General features: G+C 37.4%; 1 protein-coding gene across 1 annotated transcript in view; it reads right to left on the bottom strand.

Moving 5' to 3' along the window:
- The window catches only part of STX18 (syntaxin 18), a 59,358-nt gene that overhangs the window by 19,193 nt on the left and 17,493 nt on the right, over positions 1 to 22,672 (bottom strand). The window contains exon 2 of the mRNA XM_079306858.1: positions 6,182 to 6,249. Within this exon, the coding sequence (XP_079162984.1) occupies positions 6,182 to 6,249 (68 nt within the window). The remainder of the gene's footprint in view (positions 1 to 6,181; positions 6,250 to 22,672) is intronic.

Here is a 22,672-nt window from a genome sequence, read left to right as displayed (position 1 = left end):
TCACTGCAAAGAATTAGGAGAGAATAAGCAAGTGACAGACTGATAAAAAAACAAAGGTTAGCAACTATCTTTGAAAATAGGGTTAAAGGAACAAAAAAATCACAGAAGACTTGTAGACCACTCAGTCTAGAAAAATACAGGAATAAATAAATAATAGATAGGCACTTAGAAAAGTACAAAAAAGATTACCAGCACCCAAGATGTATCAGTAGTACGCCACAGGCACTGTAATTTGCTGCTGAGATGCAGTAACAGGTCTTATGGATGGATGAAATGCAATCACTGCTGTATTTTGGGGTGGCTCTTGTTATCATCTCACATAACATTCTCACAAGCTACCAGTGAATAAATGAGTTAGAAGAAATAAGCACCATATGAATGTGAACCTGCAAACTGGAACCTGGGGGTAGTTATACACCAAAACAGAATGAAACACTGAGTTGTGTTTCACAGGATCTTGTCCCAAATCTGATGCTATTTAATACTTTCATTAATAACTCAGCAGAATGAAGTATATACCTACTAAACTTTCAGAGGCATAAAGTTAAGCAAATTAAAACCATATCAAGAAAAGATTTAAATTCAAAACAATATTGCCTGGAGAAATTAAACAAAAAATTTCAATAAACAATGGTCAGAAGCTCCTTGCTGCCTCAAGAACAATTATCTGAACCCACAGAGAACGGGGAACAACTGATTAGGGAACAGTTCTTCAGAAAGTCATCTGGGATCATACTGGATCATAAACCAAACACAACAACATGCTATTGCATAAAAAGTCATCATTACAATGGGATACATTATTCTAGTAACGTGAATAAGGAAACAGGAAAAAGCAGAATGAGAATATGAAATCTTCACTGAAAGAAATATTTAAAAGCAATCAAAATACTAGTCATTCTCTTTTTGGATGTTTCAGCTGTGGTACTTCCAGTCTAAATTTCTATGATCCTATTTTGCTGGCAAAGCACAAGGAAGCAAAGCTGACATTACATTAGCTTTTGGAATTAGTAATTCTGCTGGTACATAAAACATCTTCTGCCTACTAATCCAATAAAGGCAACAAATCAAAAAGAAAAATTTGGTTTTCCTCCAACAGTGTATTACAAAAAAGAGACAAGCAATATACAGAAAATATTAGTTATAAATTAGTAGAGATTTGCCCAACTTAACCACTTGCAAATACTGCCTTGCAAATCCATACAGAAATGCTCCCCATGTGTTAAGTGCACATATGAGTATATATCACCTTAGGTGCAAATACAGCAGTCACATCCTTCCCTTTGGGCATCTAGTATATTTTAAATTGTTTGATTTCTTACTTAACTAAGTTTTGTGCATTTTCATTTACTGCCTTTTTCCATCCAAATGCTGTCTGACATAAATCCAAGCTAAAAGGTCCTTGATTCAAATGGTTTGTGATTTGACATTCCACAACAACTTTTACATAGTTTTTTAAAATTCTGTGTGGAAGCCTCAGCTATCAGAATAGGCAATATAAGGTATACCTGAATTAGCACTTGCAACTTTGTACAATATTGCTGAGACATTCCAGAATGCTAATATGAAAAATTACTATTTCTGAAATGTGATATATTTATTTAGTGTAATTAAATAAAACAAACAAACAAACAAAACAAAAAAAAATTTGAAAATACTTCCCAGAGAAGTATTTTTTTTTGTTTTCTCCTGGAAATTAAGTCTTTAGAGATCATTCTATATGTTTTACTACCTCAATACAACAAATAAAGTCTTGCTTCTTGTAAAAATGTGACTAAGTCAAGAAAAGAATGCAGCCTGGCATTGTACAGAAGCCAGCAAAATACTATATTTAGAGTCCTTTAATGGCTACTTCCTTTATTGTTAAATACAAGGAAACACTCTCCACAAAATGCTGCATAAGCATTCAATGATTTTTTATTAAGTGGCAAATGATGTAACTGATTTATTGCCTTGAGACAGAGAAATGCTTAAGATAGATAAATGCTAGGGCAGGAGGCATAATTACTGGCCACTAATATTATTTTTCAAGACAGAAAGATGATTTGTTAATAATTTTTTCAAGGTATATTCTTTGCAATTAACAACAAATGTTTAAACACAGCTGCACAGAAGGACCACAGAAGGATGAAATGAAGATACATCAAAAGCCATCCATGTAGCCCTTTCTGGTGGAAAAAGTGACATTTCTATTCAAAAGTCATCTACACTGATGACTGATCAACTATGTAAGTATCTCTGCAGTTGCAAAACACAATTAATGACATGTCTAATAGTCCCAGGTTGAAAGCTCTTCTCTCAAGTGTTTTTCTTTTAAGTATGAGGTATTCTGTGATAAAAATCTAGAATTCTCTCAATTCCTTTCCAATGTCTCATTAAAACAGTAGGAATAATTACTGGTCTTTAAACTGCCTAAACCTTGAAAGATCCTTCAGAGAAGCTGAAGGCTGTGAGGGAATCCCAAGAGGATGATTTCAAATTTCCAAGTGTTAGGGCACTAAAGCTAGTTCCTTGAAGTATATTTAACACAAACATACTAATTGTCTTGATGGTTCAGTGATCAAAAACATGAAGGAGTTGATGAAAAGCAAAGGCACAAGTTGTTCACAGATGAGACATCAGACAAGCTACCAAAGACTGAAGACAGGATCTCTCCTAGCACAGTGTAAAAAGCAGTGTAGGAAAGCACTAGATTAAATGGACTGAGAGGAACAACACAGAATGCATAGCAGTCAATACACTAAAAATGGAACCTCATCTGAAATCTTCATCTGAAAGGAGTTATTCCTTAATGAGAAAAAATTAAAAACTATCCACATCTTGTTAACAACTTCAGGACTCAAGAGTCCCTCTTTTCTCCTTTCCAGGAAGAGTCATCAACTTGCATGCACTGATATTGCTTGAGATAGAATTAATTTTCCTCTCAGCAGCAAGTACAGTGTTTATGTTTTGGATTTGTGTTGGAAACAGTGCTAATAACTCAGGGTTGTTTTTGTTATTGCTGGGCAGTGCTTACACAGAGCCAAGGCCTTTCCTGCTCTGCATCCCACCCCACCAGTGAGGAGGCTAGGGATGCACAAGGAACTGGGAGGGAACACACCCAGGACAGCTGACCCCAGCTGACCACATGGATATTCCAGACCATATGGCTTTATGCTCAGCACACACAGCTGGGGAAAGAACAGAGGAAGGGGGGGGACATTTGGAGTGATGGTGTTTGTCTTCCCAAGTCACTGTTAGGTGTGATGGAGTCCTGCTTTCCTGGGGATGGCTGAACACCTGCCTGCCATGGTGAATGAAATCCTTGCTTTGCTTTGCTTGGGCATGTGCCTTTTTCTTTCCCTATTAAACTCCCTTCATTTCAAACCCATGAGCTTTCTCACTTTTACTCTTCTTATTCTCTCCCCCATCCCACTATGGAGGCAGTGAGCTAATGGCTCTGTAGGGCTGAGCTGTCACCTGGGGTTAAAACCATGACAAAAAATTCCTTATCACATAAAGGTAAAAACCCTACAGGTAAGAGAAAGGAAATAAAACCTAATAAACAGGCGAGGATAAAGCTGCAGTGACGGGTAAGCCAGCAAGCTTAGATCACTACATCAAGAATTTAATCTCTTTGCCACTTTGATATTTTGTGTAGGTAATAACCAAATCAAGAAGAAGGTAAATAAGCAATTACTAAGTCAGTTTAGGTATTTCATATATTTAAGTAGTTGAAGTTTGATAAAATAGATCAGGGCCTTGGTTTCAAATAACCACTCTTCCAACTAACTTTCTCATCTCTAAAAATTTTCCTCTACAAATGAATTAAGACATACCCTCTGTAGTGGGATATTTCATGTATACCAAAAAAACCCCAACTTAATTATTGAAGAATTCATAGTCTTCAGTGGTGAGGTTAAAGAAGCAATCAAGAATCTGATTGTAACACATTATGAAGAAGTTTTAAAAGGCACATTATAATACGACTTCACAACTCAAAAGCTCAATTTCATCAACAGGTGCTACAGTTGGGAAAACAAACAGCAGGACTGACAAAATACAGAATAGTAATTTTGTTCATGAAATTTGACATCTCCTTGATAAATTTCAACTCAGCCTTTTAGTATTCTATTGTTCAAAAAACTGTCCCCATTACTTAAGTATTGAAGAGTTGTTAGAACTGCTGTCTTGAGTGAGTGAGGCATTTGCTAAGATGTAAGTCTTGCTAAGACTGCAAGACTGACAGCACAGATGCTATGATGCTCTTTGCATCCATGAAGTAGAACAGCACAAGTAATCTGGTATGGAATTTGACATTTTTATGTCAAATTAAACATAACCAATTTAAGTTTGAGCATTATGAACAGAATCAACTGCAATCATGGATGAGATCTGCAGGATTATTTTATGATTTAATAAAGAAAATGACACTTCTTTCCTCTCTTTAATGAAGACTTGGCTGGGGGGAGAGGAAGGTGAAAACCACTGAGAATTACCAGAAAAACTTGTTAAAACTTGTTTACAAAGAGAGCATTAAAAACTTCTGGAAAGTAAAATAACCTGGACACATTTTTACCCTTTCCATTTCCATTTTAAGCACACTACTGTCAATAAAATACAAACACTACCCAAAATTTAACTGCTACTGACTGCTCTCACTGGAATTACTGGCACTTTCTCAACCTCTGCATGCACATGAAGTTTTCACACAGTACACCCAGTTTAGTCAGTATTAAATTGCTGGCTCCACCTAGTGTTGTTCATGCCCTGTTCCAACAGGCATTCAAAAGTAGAGCCAGTCATAACACAGAACTGTGCACTACTACTGCTTGCTCCTTGGAAAAGCATCCCTCATCCACCTCACAGACAGAACTGTGCACATCCTGAGCAGCATTTGCACCAGCACTGACTGAATAGCACCCACAGCCTCTCACTTATAAAACAAGCCATCTTCCTTTCTTGTTTTCAAAATAACAAAGCACAGCTTTTAAACTCTTGTGGAGACAAAATGGGGTACCAGAAGTTGTCTGATAACTTACTCAGAACACACTTTGATTCCACTAATGAGGTAGAATTGCTGTTACTGTGACAGACCATTTCAGAATTAGAGTTGTTTCTCAGAAAAACTGTTCCTCCAATATGGACTGAGCCTAAGGAACTGCAGATAGCTCATCTACTGCTATTGTCTTTTCCTGGGGAAAGGATATCTGTCTGGACAGCACTTCTATTTGGTATCTAGGAAGTTTTTAACACAAAATGAATTTAGGCTGTATTTTATCTACCTTGATTGAAGAAACAGCTCAGCTTTAGTCAGAGCTGTGTCAGAACTGGAATGCAGACAGGGCTGATTCACCCAGTTTGCATGTAACAAAGTTTCACTACAAAGCAAAGTTTACATTTCTCAAATGCTACAATGATTTGTACTCAGTTCACCAAAATACAAGCTGCACTAACATTTAGATCTTAGGATAACTTGATTTAGTATCTGCAGACCAGAAGATACTATTTTTTTCTTATAAACACTAACATGTAAATTTGAATTTTAAGGTTCTAAAAATCCTACTACTAAAGCTACCAACAGGTAAGCAGGTACATCAGTTTTTGAATGCTTCCTAGTGGCTGAAGAGAATCAAAACTTTCTTCACACAATGATAACTACCACAGCTGAAGCCTACAGTTTTTGTCACAGAAAAATAAATCTTGTGCTGCTGTCCCCTGACACTCCTGAGTGTCTCCTCACTGGTGTCCTTCACCTGGAATTCACACTCCAGAGCCTGAAGAGTTTGCATCATGGTCCTCCAGGACCTGCTGATGCTGACTTTGGCACGACAGGTAGGTTTGGTATCACAGGGAAAAAGGGAAAACCTGGATCACCCTGCTGTTCCAGGAATCCATTCAGAAACTCACTCTGTCCTTAAAAGGTGTGGGACTTTAATTGTCAGGCTGTTTTCTTTCAGAACTTACTCCTAAGAGCCAGAAATCATCTGCAAATTCTGAGTCTCATTTTATTCAGGTGCCCTGTTTTCTTATGACAGCACTATTCCTCCACCTTATAGTGGTTTACAGTAAGCCAATTAATAACAATCTCTGGTTTTGTTTTAGCCATTATGCCTGTAAGTTTTAAAGCTGCTCACTTTATAAGCATTAAGATAAATAAATAAATTATAGATAAACCCATTTAAACACAGTGCATACTTACCTGTAAGCATTAATGTAATCCTTTCTGTGTTGTAGAAGAAAATCTTTCAGCTTTCCAATATGTGAAATCTAAATTAACAGAAATCATAATTACATTTCAGAATTATTTTCTGTTTGCAGTTCAGCATTCCACATTTCAAACATGAATTCAAAAATTTCTCACTCTTTAATTAGATAGAATCATAAAATTTACTCTTCTATACTAGAATTTTCACATTTTCCAAGCAGTCACTACATAAAATTATCTAACAAAGATATTTTGTATGAAGATCCAGATTGGATCTTCCAAAAAAGCACAAACTAAACAGTAAATATAATTACAACATTAAAAATATTAAATATGATAACACAATACATTATCTGTCAATCCAGAATTTAATGACTCCAGAATTTAATGCATAAATAAATTCATTTTGGAAGACCACAAAAGAAATTTTCAACTCTTTATTGATCAGATATACATAAGCAAGTTCAGCTATCAAAACTTTTATGGCAAGGTACTGACACTGTCCCTTCCACTTTTTCCATAATACAGTGACCAGTTTGTGCCCAAACTAAAGTAATAACTCTGATAATGATTAGTAAGCTTTGCCAGATCATACATCCCAATCAAATTTCCATTTCTGAATTTCCACCTCACTCTGGATAACTTTTGCTATAAATCACTTTATTTTCTTTGTAAGAAATCTTTACAAAGATCTTTTGGAAAGCTGAAAAAATAATCTGAAACACCTTTTGCAAACTTCAGTCTGATTTTAAAGATTTGGTGTAGCTAAGATGCTGCTTATTTTAGAGAATGGAGGAACTACAGAAGTGTAGCTTAATTCATCAGAGAAAGGAGAAGACATGATGGGGAGGGGGAAAAGGAAAGAGAATTCCATACTTCAGCAGTATATCTTTTCTGTGGCAACTTTTAAAACTATATTCTCAAATATTAATTAATAATGCAGTGTAAACAAAGCATGCAAGGAATTTTACTAAACCAAAGTTGTTTTAGTTTGCAATAAATACCATTTACTCCATGTATCTGGGGAAAAAGTATCAGAAACTGTTCAAGTCTTAAAATCCCATTTTTATGCAAATGATCTTTGCAATTAAACAAGCAAAAAAACCATAGAGAAAGAACACAATCGTTTGGATAAATAGAAGGTTAATTTCCCCAATTATTTTTTTTCAAAAGGATCACTTTGAAAAAGAAGTGCAAGGAAAAAAAAGTGCTTAATAAGACCACACTAATTTGTGCAACTCAAGATAAGTGCTTCCTTGTATAAATAAATAAGCCTCCATTTTCCTATTATTATTATTATTTAATCTGTCTTAGTTTTGCTATAATGCATCTTATTGGATAAGGATTTTAACAGTTTTCATGTTTCAAGTTTTCTGTGTGATTAACACAGGAAATTTTATCCCATTCCCAGCAATCTAGAGTTCTGTCAGTACCTTCAGGAGTTTCCCAAAGTGTGTTAGCACCATTATACAAAGCAAGAAGGGAAACACTGCAATTGCAACAACACCAATGGGGCACAAAGAGTAAGCTAAACCATTCTACAGATGTTCCTTCTCATTGTAACTTATTATTTGTACAGTTATCTCTTTCTCAGCTCACACTTGGTATGTCATCAACTTTGCTGAATAGATAAATCAAGCTTGACTATGAAAGCAAAACATCTAAAACAGTTATACAGTGTTCCAGTGTAACAATAATACTTAATAGGCAGAAAGAAAGTACTATAGAGGACAAAACAAATGTAAAATAAGAAACATTCCAAAACATTTACATTAATGCATAAGAAAACACTAAACTAGAATATAGATAAGCAAAATTTTGTAAGCAATAAATCTTAATATTACTGCAATAGCTATAATTTAGGAGTGATTAACAAGCAGAAAGAATCAGAATGACAAGCAAGAGCACTGTCTTACAGTAATTAATTCATCTAGTCACAAAGAGCATTCTATTTAGGCTAAAATTGTCATCATGCGTTTGAATTGCACTGACCCCACTTTGCCTCTCCTTCATTTGTAAAGCTATTTTCATGAATTTAGAATGACACCATTATGCCCATACTCACATCAAGCTCTTAGTTCCCAAAATTTGCATCAGAAGTGAGACTTCTTGTTTTAGTTTCCCTCAAATTCTAACAGCATCTTCTGTAACCCTGCACTACAGATATTCCTTTCACCTTTTGTTACCATGTACAACTGGCATAGCTTTGAATTCAATTTGTTATAACCATATAAACAAAATTAACTTTTTTTATTCCAAAGAAGGCTTCACTAGCATTAAAGGGAGATAATGTCAATTTTATTTTTGAAAATTTGATTGGTTTTCTCTATGATGCTCGATTTTTTGTAGACACAAAATATCCCTCATTATACAAACACAAATCTGAAGATATCTCCAGTCATCAACTTGCAATTATTCTGCAATTCTTCTCTATCAAGGCCCACCATACACTCTTTACAAAGTTACCAAGCTTCAGCCTAAAGGGAATAAAGCTTCTCCCAATTACAACTGAGTGGCTTTATTAGAATCCTACTGCTCTCACTACTGTCAAATTATTGTCTAATTTTTAGGTTTACTGATAACCAACTTCTATACATCTCTTCTTGTTTTAGAATGGTCCTTTCCCTTAAAAGTTCTGCTTCCCTGCAGTAATTCTATCTATCTATCTATCTATCTATCTATCTATCTATCTATCTATCTATCTATCTATCTATCTATCTATCTATCTATCTATCTATCTACTTCTAACTTTTGTAGCCCAGACAAATAACTCCAAGCTTTTATTTCCTTCTCACAAAACAGTTCTGAAGTTGTAAACCCACAGCTTTCCTCTGCATTTGTTCCAGTTTGTATCCGGCCATTTCCAATGTAAATGACTAGGAAGGCATTCACTGGTATTGGTTACTTTGTAACTATTTCTGCTGGAAACACCTTTTTTCCTACTATTTTTCCTAGATCCCAGTATGTATCTTGCCTTTACCCCACTGGTCCATGGCTTTTCCCTTATTAATTTTGTCTAGAGTCTGTGACTAAACCATTCCTCATCTACACTCCTCATCTATACAGCTGCATGACAAATCCACACTTTTTGCTAATTTTCTTTTTATTAAAACAGCTAAAGAATATTTTAACTTTAGGAGCAACTCATAGAGCATTTGGTCAAACCTAACTTTATCTCTGTAAAAACGTGTCCCCTTCTGCAAGTTTTCTTGGCCAGTCTGTTTTCTCACCCTGCTTTCCACTGCCTCTGGGATACATTTTTGTATCTTCTCTAATTAATCTTTCAAGTGCATCCAGTAGAATTTTAAATCCCACTTGCATTTCAGCATACCCATTTTTCCACCCTATCCATCCATCATAACTGCAACTTCCAATTTGCTCTACATGCCTGTTTTCAAAACATTTATACCACCAGTTGACACAGGTGTCAAAAGGATAGATGAGAGCAATTTGAAGAAGCACAAACACATCTTAGTATTGGCCTCTCGTCATGGTTCTCATTCTTTGCATCTGGAAATTGACTTTCTTTTCCTCTGAAAGTCTGGAGCAGTAAATAAGCCTTTCCTTCAACCCTGAAATAAATAAATTATTTCCTTTCCTCTCCCCCACCCCATCTCCCTGAGATAGGAGGGCTTAGAGAAAATCCCTTTGCAGTTGCAGCACTCTTGCACTACAAAACAACTAAACTAATCTTACAGGAAGAACACTGCTGAATTTCCAAATAACTGACATTTCTAAGGGAACCAGGGAAATGAAGTACCTTTCCTCACAATATTGTGAGCAACAGATATATCATTACAGCAACAGCCTCTTCTTGAACTTCTGTTCACTACCAGAATAGAGCTGGTTATGTTCCTTCTAACAATGAAGACGACTTAGGGAACTCCAAGCTTTCCCTCTTTCCTTCCCATTCCCACTGATACTCCCTTGGAGGTCAATACCACACCCCAAAACACTGAAATTACTTTTTTTATTTTTAAAATAAAGAACTGGTTTCTTTCATTTCAGCTCTACAAATACCTGTATCAGCACAAGGGAGGGCAGGAACTGAGCAGCACCAGTAAGATGCATCTGCCATGAATGGATAAGGTATATTTAATTACAATCTAAAAAATTCAGCATGATAGCTATCTAAGATCAGTTACTGAATCTGAAGACTCCAGGTGTTATTTAACAACTACCAAGTTTAGTTTTGATCATGAAAACCCAATTGATTCTCTACAGTGAAGCAGCAGCAGTTTGCCACTATGTGCCAAACAAAAGCATCAACATCACACAAGTAAAAAACACTATAAATTCACATTAAAGCTGTAACATAACTTTTAAAAAGTTTTCTACTTTTACTTTAGGTTCCAGTTTGCACTTGATCCTGATTGAAGACTATCTCTTTAATACAGATATCAGTGTTTTGTTGTTACTATATATTTTTTTTAAACAGCTCTTATTAAAACATAAAAGCAATTATTGCATTTAATGCAGGTCTGACACAAAAGGAAGCTGTGAATGGCTGCCATCTGCTACCACAGGTGGCATGCATAGCTCTATTTATACTTGGGGCCTGCACTAGAAATGGTAGATGTTCCCTGTTTAGAGATTTTTCTAATGATTTCAGAGCAGGCTAAGTTATTTAAAAAGATGGGAAACAGGAAAGCATTGCCTCCAGTGCAGCATCTTGATGAGACACAGAGACTTTAGAACGAAAAGCCTTCCTCCAGTCTCTTAGCAATACATACAGCATTTCTTTCCAGTCCCAACAAAGAATTGATCACTCATGAAACAGTAGGTTCCAATTTGCATGCGTTTAACCCACTGCAAGAAGCAGCAGCATTGTTTACGATTAAAATGATTGGAGTAGGTTCCCGTGACATATTGTAGAGAGAATTCAACCATGCTGAATAGTCATTTTCACTGAACAAATATAGCGTTTTATCAAATTTACCCTTCCATCAGAACAATGTGCAACCATATAAAATTGACTGTTACACTTGGCGCTGTATTGCCACTCTGGATTTTTTAAAAGGTGTACTTTGCTAAAAGAAACTTTAAAAATTATTTAAAAGCAAGACATAATAGAAAGGCTTTTGTAAAAGTTGTGAGAGACGTGGTATTTACTCTTGATTTAGCAGCACTAACAAACACTGCTGACTATAGTGCCACATTAACCCTAAAAAGAGGGAGGGGGAAAAAGCCCTGAACAAAATTTTACATTTAATTTTCCAATATGTTTGAAAAACATTACTTCCAATGTCTTACCTAAATATATTCCATCTATAGATGTATGAAAACCTGACTATATTCTACAAGCCCCTTTGCAAAAAGTGAAAATTTAAGATTGTTATAGTATTAATATCTAGAAAACAATCACATTTTCAATTCCAAACATATAGTCAAGCCAAACATACTCATTTCCTATTTCAAGAGAAATTCTGAGTTTCAGTAAGACATCAGCTTATGGACAGGAACTACATGTCTCTGACCAAAAAAAGTACAGTCTCAGTACTAGGAGGAGATAACAGTAAATAGTGTAAGAACATAAACCTGTTTTTCCAATGCCTAAAGCATATCAAAAAAAAAAAAAAGAAAAAAGGAAACTTTTCATGGTTAGTGCATGCAATGAGCATGTTTCAGAAGTCTGGAGTAAAACCCAGACAGAAGAGATATTATAAATAGAAGCACAATTTATATTAAATAAATTTTAAAATAACAGCTTTGGCTCTTACCTAAACTATTACAATTGAAAATTAGTAAAGGCTTTGATGCAGAAATTACTCCTACAGAGAACTTTTCCAGTACAAACTACCTTTGAATAGATATACGACCTTTTAAAAATACAACACAAGACAGGCCAGGTTCCACACTGGTTATATTTTACCTAGATTATATTTTAAGCACTGACAGCCCATTTTATCAACACAGGCTCTTGCTGGATGTTTGCAGGATTTTTGTTTTTAAAATACTGTTACTTGGACTCCACATTTCAGAACTGGAACCTTCAAAAGATGAAATTATATAATTCGCTGGTAGAGACATGTAACAGAGATGAAACCAACTAAATTCAAGCGAAGTTTGAATGAGGAGCCGGCACTCTGAATTTAATCTTAGAGGATTTGCTGGCGGGTCTCCAGCACGCCATGAGGTGGAGCTGTGTCCCCAGCATTGGGGACACACCGGCTGCCTCCACACCCCACCCGGCCACTTTGCAGATGATTTGTCTCTTGAGGGGATACATTTGGTTTAGGTTTCCCCAGCAAACGTGAAAGTTTCTAAAATAGGTCACGCAGATCAATTGCTCTTGTAATCTGAGACCCAAAAGAGCAAATAATATCTAAAGTGTGGCGTGGGGGTGGCCCGGAGCTGGAAGGGGGAACAGGAGGCGAGGAGACAGCCAGCCTGGCTACCTCTAATCTCAGGAAAATTGTGACTTTGTTCAGTTTCTGCTTTACATCAGCATATATGTTACAGCAGCAGCAACGGGCAGAGAAACATTATTTTGTTTTTTGCATTTTATTAGTAGTCTTGCATGTGAAGCAAAGGAATTAACCAAGAATGGGGCGAGTCGTTGCCAAAAGGTGTGGTATATGGGATAAGAACTTTCAAAACTGAATTAATTGAATTAAAAGGAAGAGTGAGGCTACTTAAAACTTCAAGGTAAAGATGGTACAAAATTTTAAAAATGTTTTTTAAAAATGTTCAATATTATCAGTAATTTTCTGTTTTAAAACAACATAATTTTTTTAAATATAAAATGAAAGCAAAATTTTAAGGAAACATCGCAGAATTCCACACTTAGTCATTGTGGAATATTGGAAGTTAAAACCTGTCTGCAGAATACCACAGGCAGTACTTGGTGCACATTAACAAAGCAATTAAGAAACCTTTAAACTGCAGTAAGAAGCAAAGCCAATTTCCTGACACCTTGTCTGGAATAGAAAACAGTTGCTTAATAGCAAACTGTCAAAAAGGAAAAAGTAAAAAAGCACTGTCTTGTACATTAAAACAAAATAAAAAAAAACAACCCCCAGCTGGCTCTAAACCATTTTTAATCTTTTTTTCTAGCTCCTGCTTTACTTATTTTTATATATACTGTGGTTCAAAAATTGTCTCATTTATGCTATAGTCAGTTTACACTTAAATATTTTGCCTCTAAAGTGCACTTTAGATCTGCATTTGTTATTTTCATTTTTTATTCACTGTTAATTACCTGCAATGAAAAATTTGGTAGTCAATAACTCACTATCAGCCTAAAGGCCTCACATTTCACCTTACTATGTTTTCCATAGAAATAATCCAGAGTTAGTGTAAGATTCAGTCAAACATATCAAGAAAATAATTTTTCTTTCAATTTTGTGACACAACTGCTAACATTTGTCATTTCAGACTCTCCTAGTAAGAATCAAACAAAATTAAGACCCCAGAGCTCAAAAACTCTGGTTCCCCACTGACCACAATAAAGACTGGAAGTACACAGTATTATCACTAGTGAAGGGTTTCAGTGGAATGTTTATTGGGGATAAGGTTGATAAATGTTTTAAAAATGTATATGGAATTGACAGCAAACTCCACTTGTGTAGAAAAATTACTTTGAAGTCACTGATTTATTCTTTTTTTAGGAAATTATCCTCAAATATATTGTATATCCTTAAAACTCTTTTTAATGCTTTGTACTTCAGGCATTTGTAAACAGAAGGGGAAAATAGTCTTATTTTTTAGGTTAATTACTTACAAATACTAAATTTCAACTCCGAAGCAGAAAAATGACACACAAACTTTAAGATAGAGGAGGTCCATGTTAATTTTGTCACTGTTTTCCTTAGCTCTTGTGGGAACACCCTGGTTTGGCACCATTACATGCAGAAGCACATCTAGATATTCTGAAAATGGTCTGTAGACTGTCAATAGGAACATGAGATGACCTGAAAAAATTAACAGTAGGCTTCCTACAATGTAGCATCATGCTAAATGGTTTTAGCAACTTGTTTTCATTTATTGTCAGCATCAACAAATACTTTCAATAAAAAAAAAAAAGAGCAGAACATCTGATTTTAATAAAATTTACTATTTCCCTTTTTCTTGTTTATTGTCAAACTCTAATCATAACTCCCTTTAACACTGATATTTTTACACAATCATCCAAAACCTCATTGACTAAAACATATATCCCACAACAATTGTGGGGAATGTTTTGGTTGAGAGATACAAGGAAATTGGTCAAAACACGTATTTGTAATAATTGGCCTTTACCACTGCTGTTGAAAATGCTCCATTTACAACCTTTCACTAACTGCATTCACCATTGCTTCTGTCCTTCTGTAAAAGATATTTCCCTTGTCCCTTGTTCTCACAATCTGAGCTCATTTTAGTAGTAAATTTTCTTGACTGACAGATGTTCTACAATATAAAGAGAGAGATGCCCAGTCTCACTTAACAGATACTCAGTAATAAATGGTTACTCTTTCTGATCATTCTTATGAAATCTTTTGATTTTCTGAAAGGATTTTGCAGTGCAATTCAGAGAGTTCTATGTGCATGTGCTTCACTTTGTGAAGCCGGGAACAAGCTGAATCTGTTTGAGTGTAAACCATTGCGGGGCACCGCAGGAGCTGAGCCCAGGAGAGAGGCCGGGTCCGGGATGGGGGCTGAGCTCCGGACAGGGGGAGCTGAGCCCAGGACAGGAGCTGAGCCCGGGACAGGGGCAGCTGAGCCCGGGACAGGGGATGAGCCCGGGACAGGGGGAGATGAGCCCGGGACAGGAGCTGAGCTCCGGACAGGGGGAGCTGAGCCCGGGACAGGGGATGAGCCCGGGACAGGGGGAGCTGAGCCCGGGACAGGAGCTGAGCCCGGGACAGGGGGAGCTGAGCCCGGGACAGGAGCTGAGCCCGGGACAGGAGCTGAGCCCGGGACAGGGGGAGATGAGCCCGGGACAGGAGCTGAGCTCCGGACAGGGGGAGCTGAGCCCGGGACAGGGGCAGCTGAGCCCGGGACAGGGGGAGCTGAGCCCGGGACAGGGGATGAGCCCGGGACAGGGGGAGCTGAGCCCAGGAGAGAGGCCGGGCCCGGGATGGGGGCTGAGCTCCGGACAGGGGGAGCTGAGCCCAGGACAGGAGCTGAGCACGGGACAGGGGGAGATGAGCCCGGGACAGGGGGAGATGAGCCCGGGACAGGGGATGAGCCCGAGACAGGAGCTGAGCCCGGGACAGGGGATGAGCCCGGGACAGGGGGAGCTGAGCCCGGGACAGGGGATGAGCCCGGGACAGGAGCTGAGCCCGGGACAGGGGATGAGCCCGGGACAGGGGGAGCTGAGCCCGGGACAGGGGGAGCTGAGCCCGGGACAGGGGATGAGCCCGGGACAGGAGGAGCTGAGCCCGGGACAGGGGATGAGCCCGGGACAGGGGGAGCTGAGCCCGGGACAGGAGCTGAGCCCGGGACAGGGGGAGCTGAGCCCGGGACAGGAGCTGAGCCCGGGACAGGGGATGAGCCCGGGACAGGAGCTGAGCCCGGGACAGGGGGAGCTGAGCCCGGGACAGGAGCTGAGCCCGGGACAGGAGCTGAGCCCGGGACAGGGGATGAGCCCGGGACAGGGGGAGCTGAGCCCGGGACAGGGGGAGCTGAGCCCGGGACAGGAGCTGAGCCCGGGACAGGAGCTGAGCCGCCGCCACGGCCGCGCTCCCTGAAGCCGCCGCCAGATCTGAGCCTCGCTCAGGCTCCGCAATCCCTCTGCCAGGCCCTTCCCACCCAGAGCTCCACAATTCCGGTGTGTTTACATTCATACACTCATACCGATACAGAGCACGAACCTACACAGCACTATGCTGTCTCAAAATCCTACAACTCTTGTCAAATGCTATTCAGAGGGGCAAGTGTTTTCCTGGATTTTTATCATTGGTACAATAATGTTCTTAGTGCAAAAATACTTCTACTGTGTTTCAACACCTTAATTTGTATTACACAGACTGAATATTACTTCAGTGGTTGCTCTAGCATTTATACCAAATAAGTTTCTCTTCCACTACAACGCCCAGTCAGAAATGAGATGTTTACAAATCCTTATGTAAAGATATACATGTGTAGATCAGGCATAAAAACAATAAATAAATATACTGGAAATAAGCCAGTTCTGTACACATTAAGATTTTAATTCAAGTGCTTTATGGGATCAGCATAAAAATTACAACAAAGGGCTCTTTCTGCCCCCTTTTCTCATGTAACAGGAAACCCCAAGAGCTGGATCCTCTGCCCAAAGTGGTAAAACTTCCTGGGCCCTGGTAGCCTTAAGACCTTCCATGGCTGATGCGGAATGAAGCACTGAGAGAGGCATTCCCATCCTCAGGAAACCCAGACAGAGCTTCTCCATCAGGCACACACATCTCCTCCTCTGCCCCACTTCAAATGCTCTGCTTCACTTTTTCTGAGCAAGCCACTAGTTTGTTAGAGCACCTAGGAAATAGTAATGTACGAAAAAAACCCCTCCTTCATTCTTGGGGAAAATAACTTTTCCTCACTAGTCCTCATAATAGCAAACTGAGGTGAGGAGAAATACAGAAAAAAAAAAAACAAAAAAACCAAAAAACCAAAAAACCAAAAAAAGGGATATTCCTTTTAATAACTCTTGGACCAGAGAGGAATATTTATAGTCAATCTGAAATCCCAATATTATCCAGTTCTCTTCATCCCATCCCTTTCTGAGAAATGAGTGTCTTATATATTGTTATCAAGGCAAATCATGACAGGTTCTCAACTCTACAGAAAGTAGAAGTTTATAAGAGCAGAAGCAAGACCAAAAGCATCACAGAACCTTATCTGGTTCCCACTCAAGAATCTTCTGGCAAGTACAAGAGAAGAATCTCTTTAGGGCACACTGCCCCTCTGTATTTCCAAATGACCATTACACTCCCAAAGTAACATATGAAGTGTCCAAAAAAGTATCTCTGAACCCCAGGATTTGCTCATCACAAAATGCTTTTCATGCTGGTTTTCATCTGCCTAGGGGTATTTGCAGCTGTCTGGCCTAGAAATGAAGATGCCCCCACCATGGTGAGAATAATTTCTATAAAAATTTCTCTCATTAAAAACTGTTTTCAGAATTTGTAAGGAGAAAGTTTTAGCTGTAATTAAAAGGGAAATCAATGTTATTCTCTCACATGTGAGTAGTACTGACAATTCAAATGTGTATTATTAATCACTGAAAGCAGAAATCTCTGACAAGATTTCAAGTTGTGAACTAAGGCACTTTTCCTTCCTCACTTTTTCTCAGCCATGAATCTCAGAAAGATTTTTTAAATGTTCACTTCCTGCAATTTTGGTAATTTTAGAGTATAATTATTTTTACATTTTTATGATGCCTTTGGGGTATCATTACAAATATTTTTTAAGCATTTAAACTTAAAAAAATAAAATTAAGTAATAGCTTCTCTTGAGGAGAGACTGTCAGTCCTGTTTTGAATAAACAATTCCTTTTAAAGGCAATCTAGAGATTTATATCCGCTGTAACCATAGAAATTAATCTAGAGTTTAAACAAAATAGACTAAAACATAATTTATTTAATGAAAATCAGAACGGTGCTATTGCAAATGAAAGTTGGGTTTCTGTTTTTTTAATTCAACAGACAGCTTTGTATGCAATTGTAAGATTTTACTTGATGGGCTACTTCTTACAACTTAATCATACTCATTTAACCAATTTGAACAAAGCATTCAGATATCTGAGTTTTAATTTTACTTGATATAAATGCCAATCACTAAAAAAAAAAGAAGCTAAGGATTTTCAGATTTAAAAAGCTAAAATAAATATATGAAACATTTTTAATTCTAAGAGCAATCATGAGAAACTGCTTTGACATTGCAAGACCAACACGAACACAGCACAAAAATTTTTATGAGTTTCTCATATAAAAACTTTGGAAATAGCAGAGAATAAAAATGCAAAAACTGGAAAGCATTTTATATGTCAGCATAGCTAAAAAATGTTCAGAAATAGTGGTTCCTATAGACTAAGTATTTACAAGTTTGCCTGAAACATTCCAGCATGCTGACCCTCAACAACAATTGTGCTGCATAAAGAAATTCAAGGTTAAACTAATTAAGTATTTATAGGTCAGTCAGGTAAGAGTTAAAAGAGCAACAGCATTCACTGTATTTTCAAAAAGCAAGGAAAAGAACTTGAAGTTCACATTAGGAAACACTGATGTGCTTTACAATGAAACATCAAAATAGAAAACATAGCCCAAAATCTAGAAAAATTTCACATCACGATAGTTTCCTGTGGGAACATCTGTCATAGCCATGTAAAGTTGTGAAAAATACTGAAGTAACAGTAGAAAGAAACTTTATCCAAAAAATGCAGTTTAACAGATAATGTCTCTAATTCCTGAATTTACAATAAATTCTGTGGCACTTTTGGTGGCTATATAATCTCTATATAAGTCACCATGTAAGCCTTCCTTGACAACAGGAAATAATCAAACCATATCAGGAAAATAATAAAAATAAATAATACAGCTCAGCCTTATTTACAACTAAACTATGAACTCAATTATTCTATCTATTATACAGTCACAAACACATTAACAAACAAGAGAAAGAAAAAAAAAATAAGGTGCTTAAAAGATGAAAGTTTCTAGTAAGACAGTAACTGTTCATAAACCAGAGTACAAACTCTGCAAACCTCAAGAGATATGAGCTTCTGGTCTCCTCTTAACTCAGCCTGTAGGAGAGAATGATCTAGGAGACTCAGCCAAACCAAGGCTCACATGGACTTAAAGCTTGGCTTGTAGTGCAAAGACCAAAAGAGAGTAATTGAAGTGAACTTTGCAAGACCATGCAAGACACCTCAAAATACAACAATCTGTTCTTATCTCTTAGTTAACCTGTATCCTGCAAATGGCTACCATTCCCTGCAACATATTACTATTTTCTGAAAGTGTTTTATCTCCCTCTAGAAAGTCTCAAATTCATAGGACCACAATTTCCCATAATAGGTGGCTTTTTGATGGTACACATCCACAGAAAACACACAGTGTGTATACAGAGACAGAAACAAAAACTAAGGCAAAACCAAGACAAGAGAACAAAAGAGTTGGCTGAAATAAAATGAAATAGCATCTGTACTGAGACATAGCACCACTGTATACTGCTGCATTAAGTCTCAGGTTCCAGTCAGCAGTCAAATCCAAAAGGCATCCAAGAAGAGAGGGCTGCAAACTACAGCATTATCCCCTTGGCTGCTCAGGAAAGGAACATGGTTTACATTCTGAAACTACTTAGTGCCCAGCCAGCCGTGAGACAATCTTGGGAAACACGATGGTGGCACAGACACTGACATGTGTTTAGTGACAGATTCCTGCTCACAAGGACTTTGCAGTGAGAGGCACATTGGCTATCCAGCACCTAAGAACACTGATCTAAGATCACAGAAACCACCAGAGCAATGAAAAAAGATTGTGCTTACTCTATAAACTCTGATGAACCAGAAGAGCTTCAGAAGACAAAAATCTATTAAAATACTTATTCTGCAAAATTAATTTCAGATCTTATTTTACTTGAAACACTCTGTTAGAGAGAATAAAACAGCAATTACTTTCCCTTGTCCGACTTTTTATTTCACAGGCAACATCATGGTTTTTTAACAGTTTGGGCACACACATTTCAGAGATTCAACCATTTTCATAGAGACCTTCCTTTCACAACTTTCTGCTGATATACATATGGCCACTGCTGTAGCATGTGGGGCAAGGACCCATCAAGTAACTAAACCATCCCCATGTCAAAAAGTAAAGACACAAAAACTGTCCAGGAGCTTACAGACTAAGCTGTAAAACTTACTAAAATGCTTTGTGTTAACACTCAGTTAATAAACAGTTTCACTGTATCTCACCAACTCATACACAGTGAAAAAAAAAAATATCAATGTTACTTCCGTCTTTTGCCATAATAATTAGATTGTCCAGGTTGAGTTGCAGTACCTAAATGCTACTGCATTGTGAGGGCAAATAACAGGACAACTGGATGAAAAATACTTGTGTTTCAGTAGACAAGCATACTGAGAAATTGGAGTATCTCCTGTAAGATGGATACTGGTTTGTGTACAATTTTCACTCAAGGTTAGACTAAAATGCTATTGCAATTTGCCACAATGTATCACACCTCTTACATGAATTAGTGAACAGTCTCTCATGTCAAGGACAAAAGTGGTACTACATTTTCCAGTTTCTATCGGGGTTACAAAGACCTGATTTAACAAATGTCATGCTGCTGCTCAACATCTCTGGTGTGCATTACAGATGAGTCAGTATTACTGAAATATATTTCATCAGTATTTCTGTAGTCTGCTCATGCACTGGCATGAGCTTAAGGGAGAAAGGTAAACATGAAGTACCTCCCTGCTGAGGAGCTATCTCATTAGCAACTTTAAGATGAAAATGTTATGGCTATGAATCACAACTAGAATGTGAAAACTTAATACTAACAAGAGAATTTATCATACAGAGACTGATCAAGATTAAGTGGTAAATGCCAAGCAGATATCTGACTATGAATAAATGGAACAGGAGCTGGTAAAGCTCACTGTGACACAAGGGTGGAAAAATAAGAGAAACACTTAAAAGTGAAGGAAAGGAAAAATTGCAGATGGAAAGGCTAATAGAAACAGAAGGGCATGGTCTGAGGAAAAGAGTGAAAAAACATGAGAAGTAAGGTACAACCAAGCTGAAGTAATAATTACAACTACAGTGCAAATGAGAGAATAGATATCAGAGACACAAGAGCCTAGCATGTAGTGGAAGAAAGGACCCTTATTTAATAAACCAAAAGAACATAAACTCTGCACTCAAAAGGGAAAGAAACAAACTTCAAAACTGATTATTAAATCTCTTAGGATGTAAAATATTCTCCTTGAAAGTGTTCAAAATAGCCTAAACAAAACACTTTATGCTAGCAAGGAGAGGGTTAACCTGACCTCGTGTTTTCATAACACGTTCTACTCCTTGGCACATCAGCACTAGAACCAGAGCATTCCAAAATTACAATTTTTCCCCACAGAAAGAGCACTAGAACCAGAGCATTCCAAAATTACAATTTTCCCCATAGAAACACACAACAATTTTAAATGCCTGCAGCTTTAATGTCATACCAATGGAAAAGCACATTGCTGAACACAGTGTACAACAGTGGTACATCCTTGAAGTCAGGATATCTAAACTAGTTGGCAGATATTTAATCTTTTTTGTCCTGAATGTTCTTCAGTCCCCTACAGAGCAATTCAAATGTGGTTCCTGCATAAGCAACTCAAGTGTCTGACTACAGCATCAATAAGCATGGAAGAGACAAAAATGAGTAAGGATAAAAGAATAAAGAGAAGGAAAATAAACCCCAGTGTCTAAATAGAAAGTTTTACTCTACTAACTTTGTTTAGTTCTATCTCGTTGCACTGTATTGAATTAGCTGTACTGGGACATCTTACGTAGCTTAAGTAACTCAACATGATTTTTCTTTTATTTGAAATTTTTTGAGGAATCTGCACTTACGAAAGTTTTCTAAAAGCATAACTTTAATGACTGCAAGCATCCTTTTATTGCTTAATTGACATTATTAATACTAATTAATGTAACAAATGGAGCCAAGAAAAGGAAAAAGTCCAAAAAGCGATAGCTGGACAAGACAGGAAAAAAAAAACGAAGGAAAAATTATTTATAAGTTTCACACAGATGGCACTTTGAATTTCTTTGTCTTATACAACAAACCAGATAGCGAAAGGAGGAAAAAGCCTCCCTTCTACTGCAGAAAGTAAAACAATTTGTGGGCAACAAAATCATCCTCCTTGTAGTTAATAGTTTCTTACCAGTTCAATAAACAAGTGTCTACTAATTCTATAATGTATAGAAAATCAGACAGAAAACAGGAAATACTGTAAAAAGGGAATCAAATGGAGTGCAAATTAAGAATACCAACAATAAGAAATAAGTGACACCAAAATTGCAACAGATTTCAACAGAAATCTATGACAAAATACAATAGACAGAACCAGAAAGAAAAACACAAGTCAAAAAGGTATGAGTTGGAAAAAAACAAATGAAGAAAGAAAAGTTACTTTTTTTTAAATAAGTGAAACAGGAGAAAACAGGGTGACTCCTGAAGAACCTAAATTTTTTTCCAAAGTTAATACCAGGAGTTCTAATAAAGTTAATAGTCCCTTTAGATTTAAAAAGGATCTTACAAGGGGAATTCAATGCATTTCCTTGAGCAGAGGCAGCTAAAGATGCGTGCCCTCCCCGGGTCCAGCTGCTCCGAGGCAGGGGACACGCACAATTGCAGGAGCTGACTCGATGGTCTGCTTTGAAGACAGCCGACACACAAACATCCGCTGAAGCACAAAGGACAAATACTTTCACTTTCAAAATTTCTCTTTCCATTAAACTAAAAACAGTTGTTTTCTTAATACTGTTTGTATCTTACACTACAAATACAGTGTATGCAATGCACAGCAGAAAATCT

Source organism: Erithacus rubecula, assembly GCF_903797595.1.
Source record: "Erithacus rubecula genome assembly, chromosome: 5".
Lineage (NCBI taxonomy): Eukaryota > Metazoa > Chordata > Aves > Passeriformes > Muscicapidae > Erithacus > Erithacus rubecula.
This window is presented reverse-complemented; position numbering and strand designations above follow the sequence as displayed.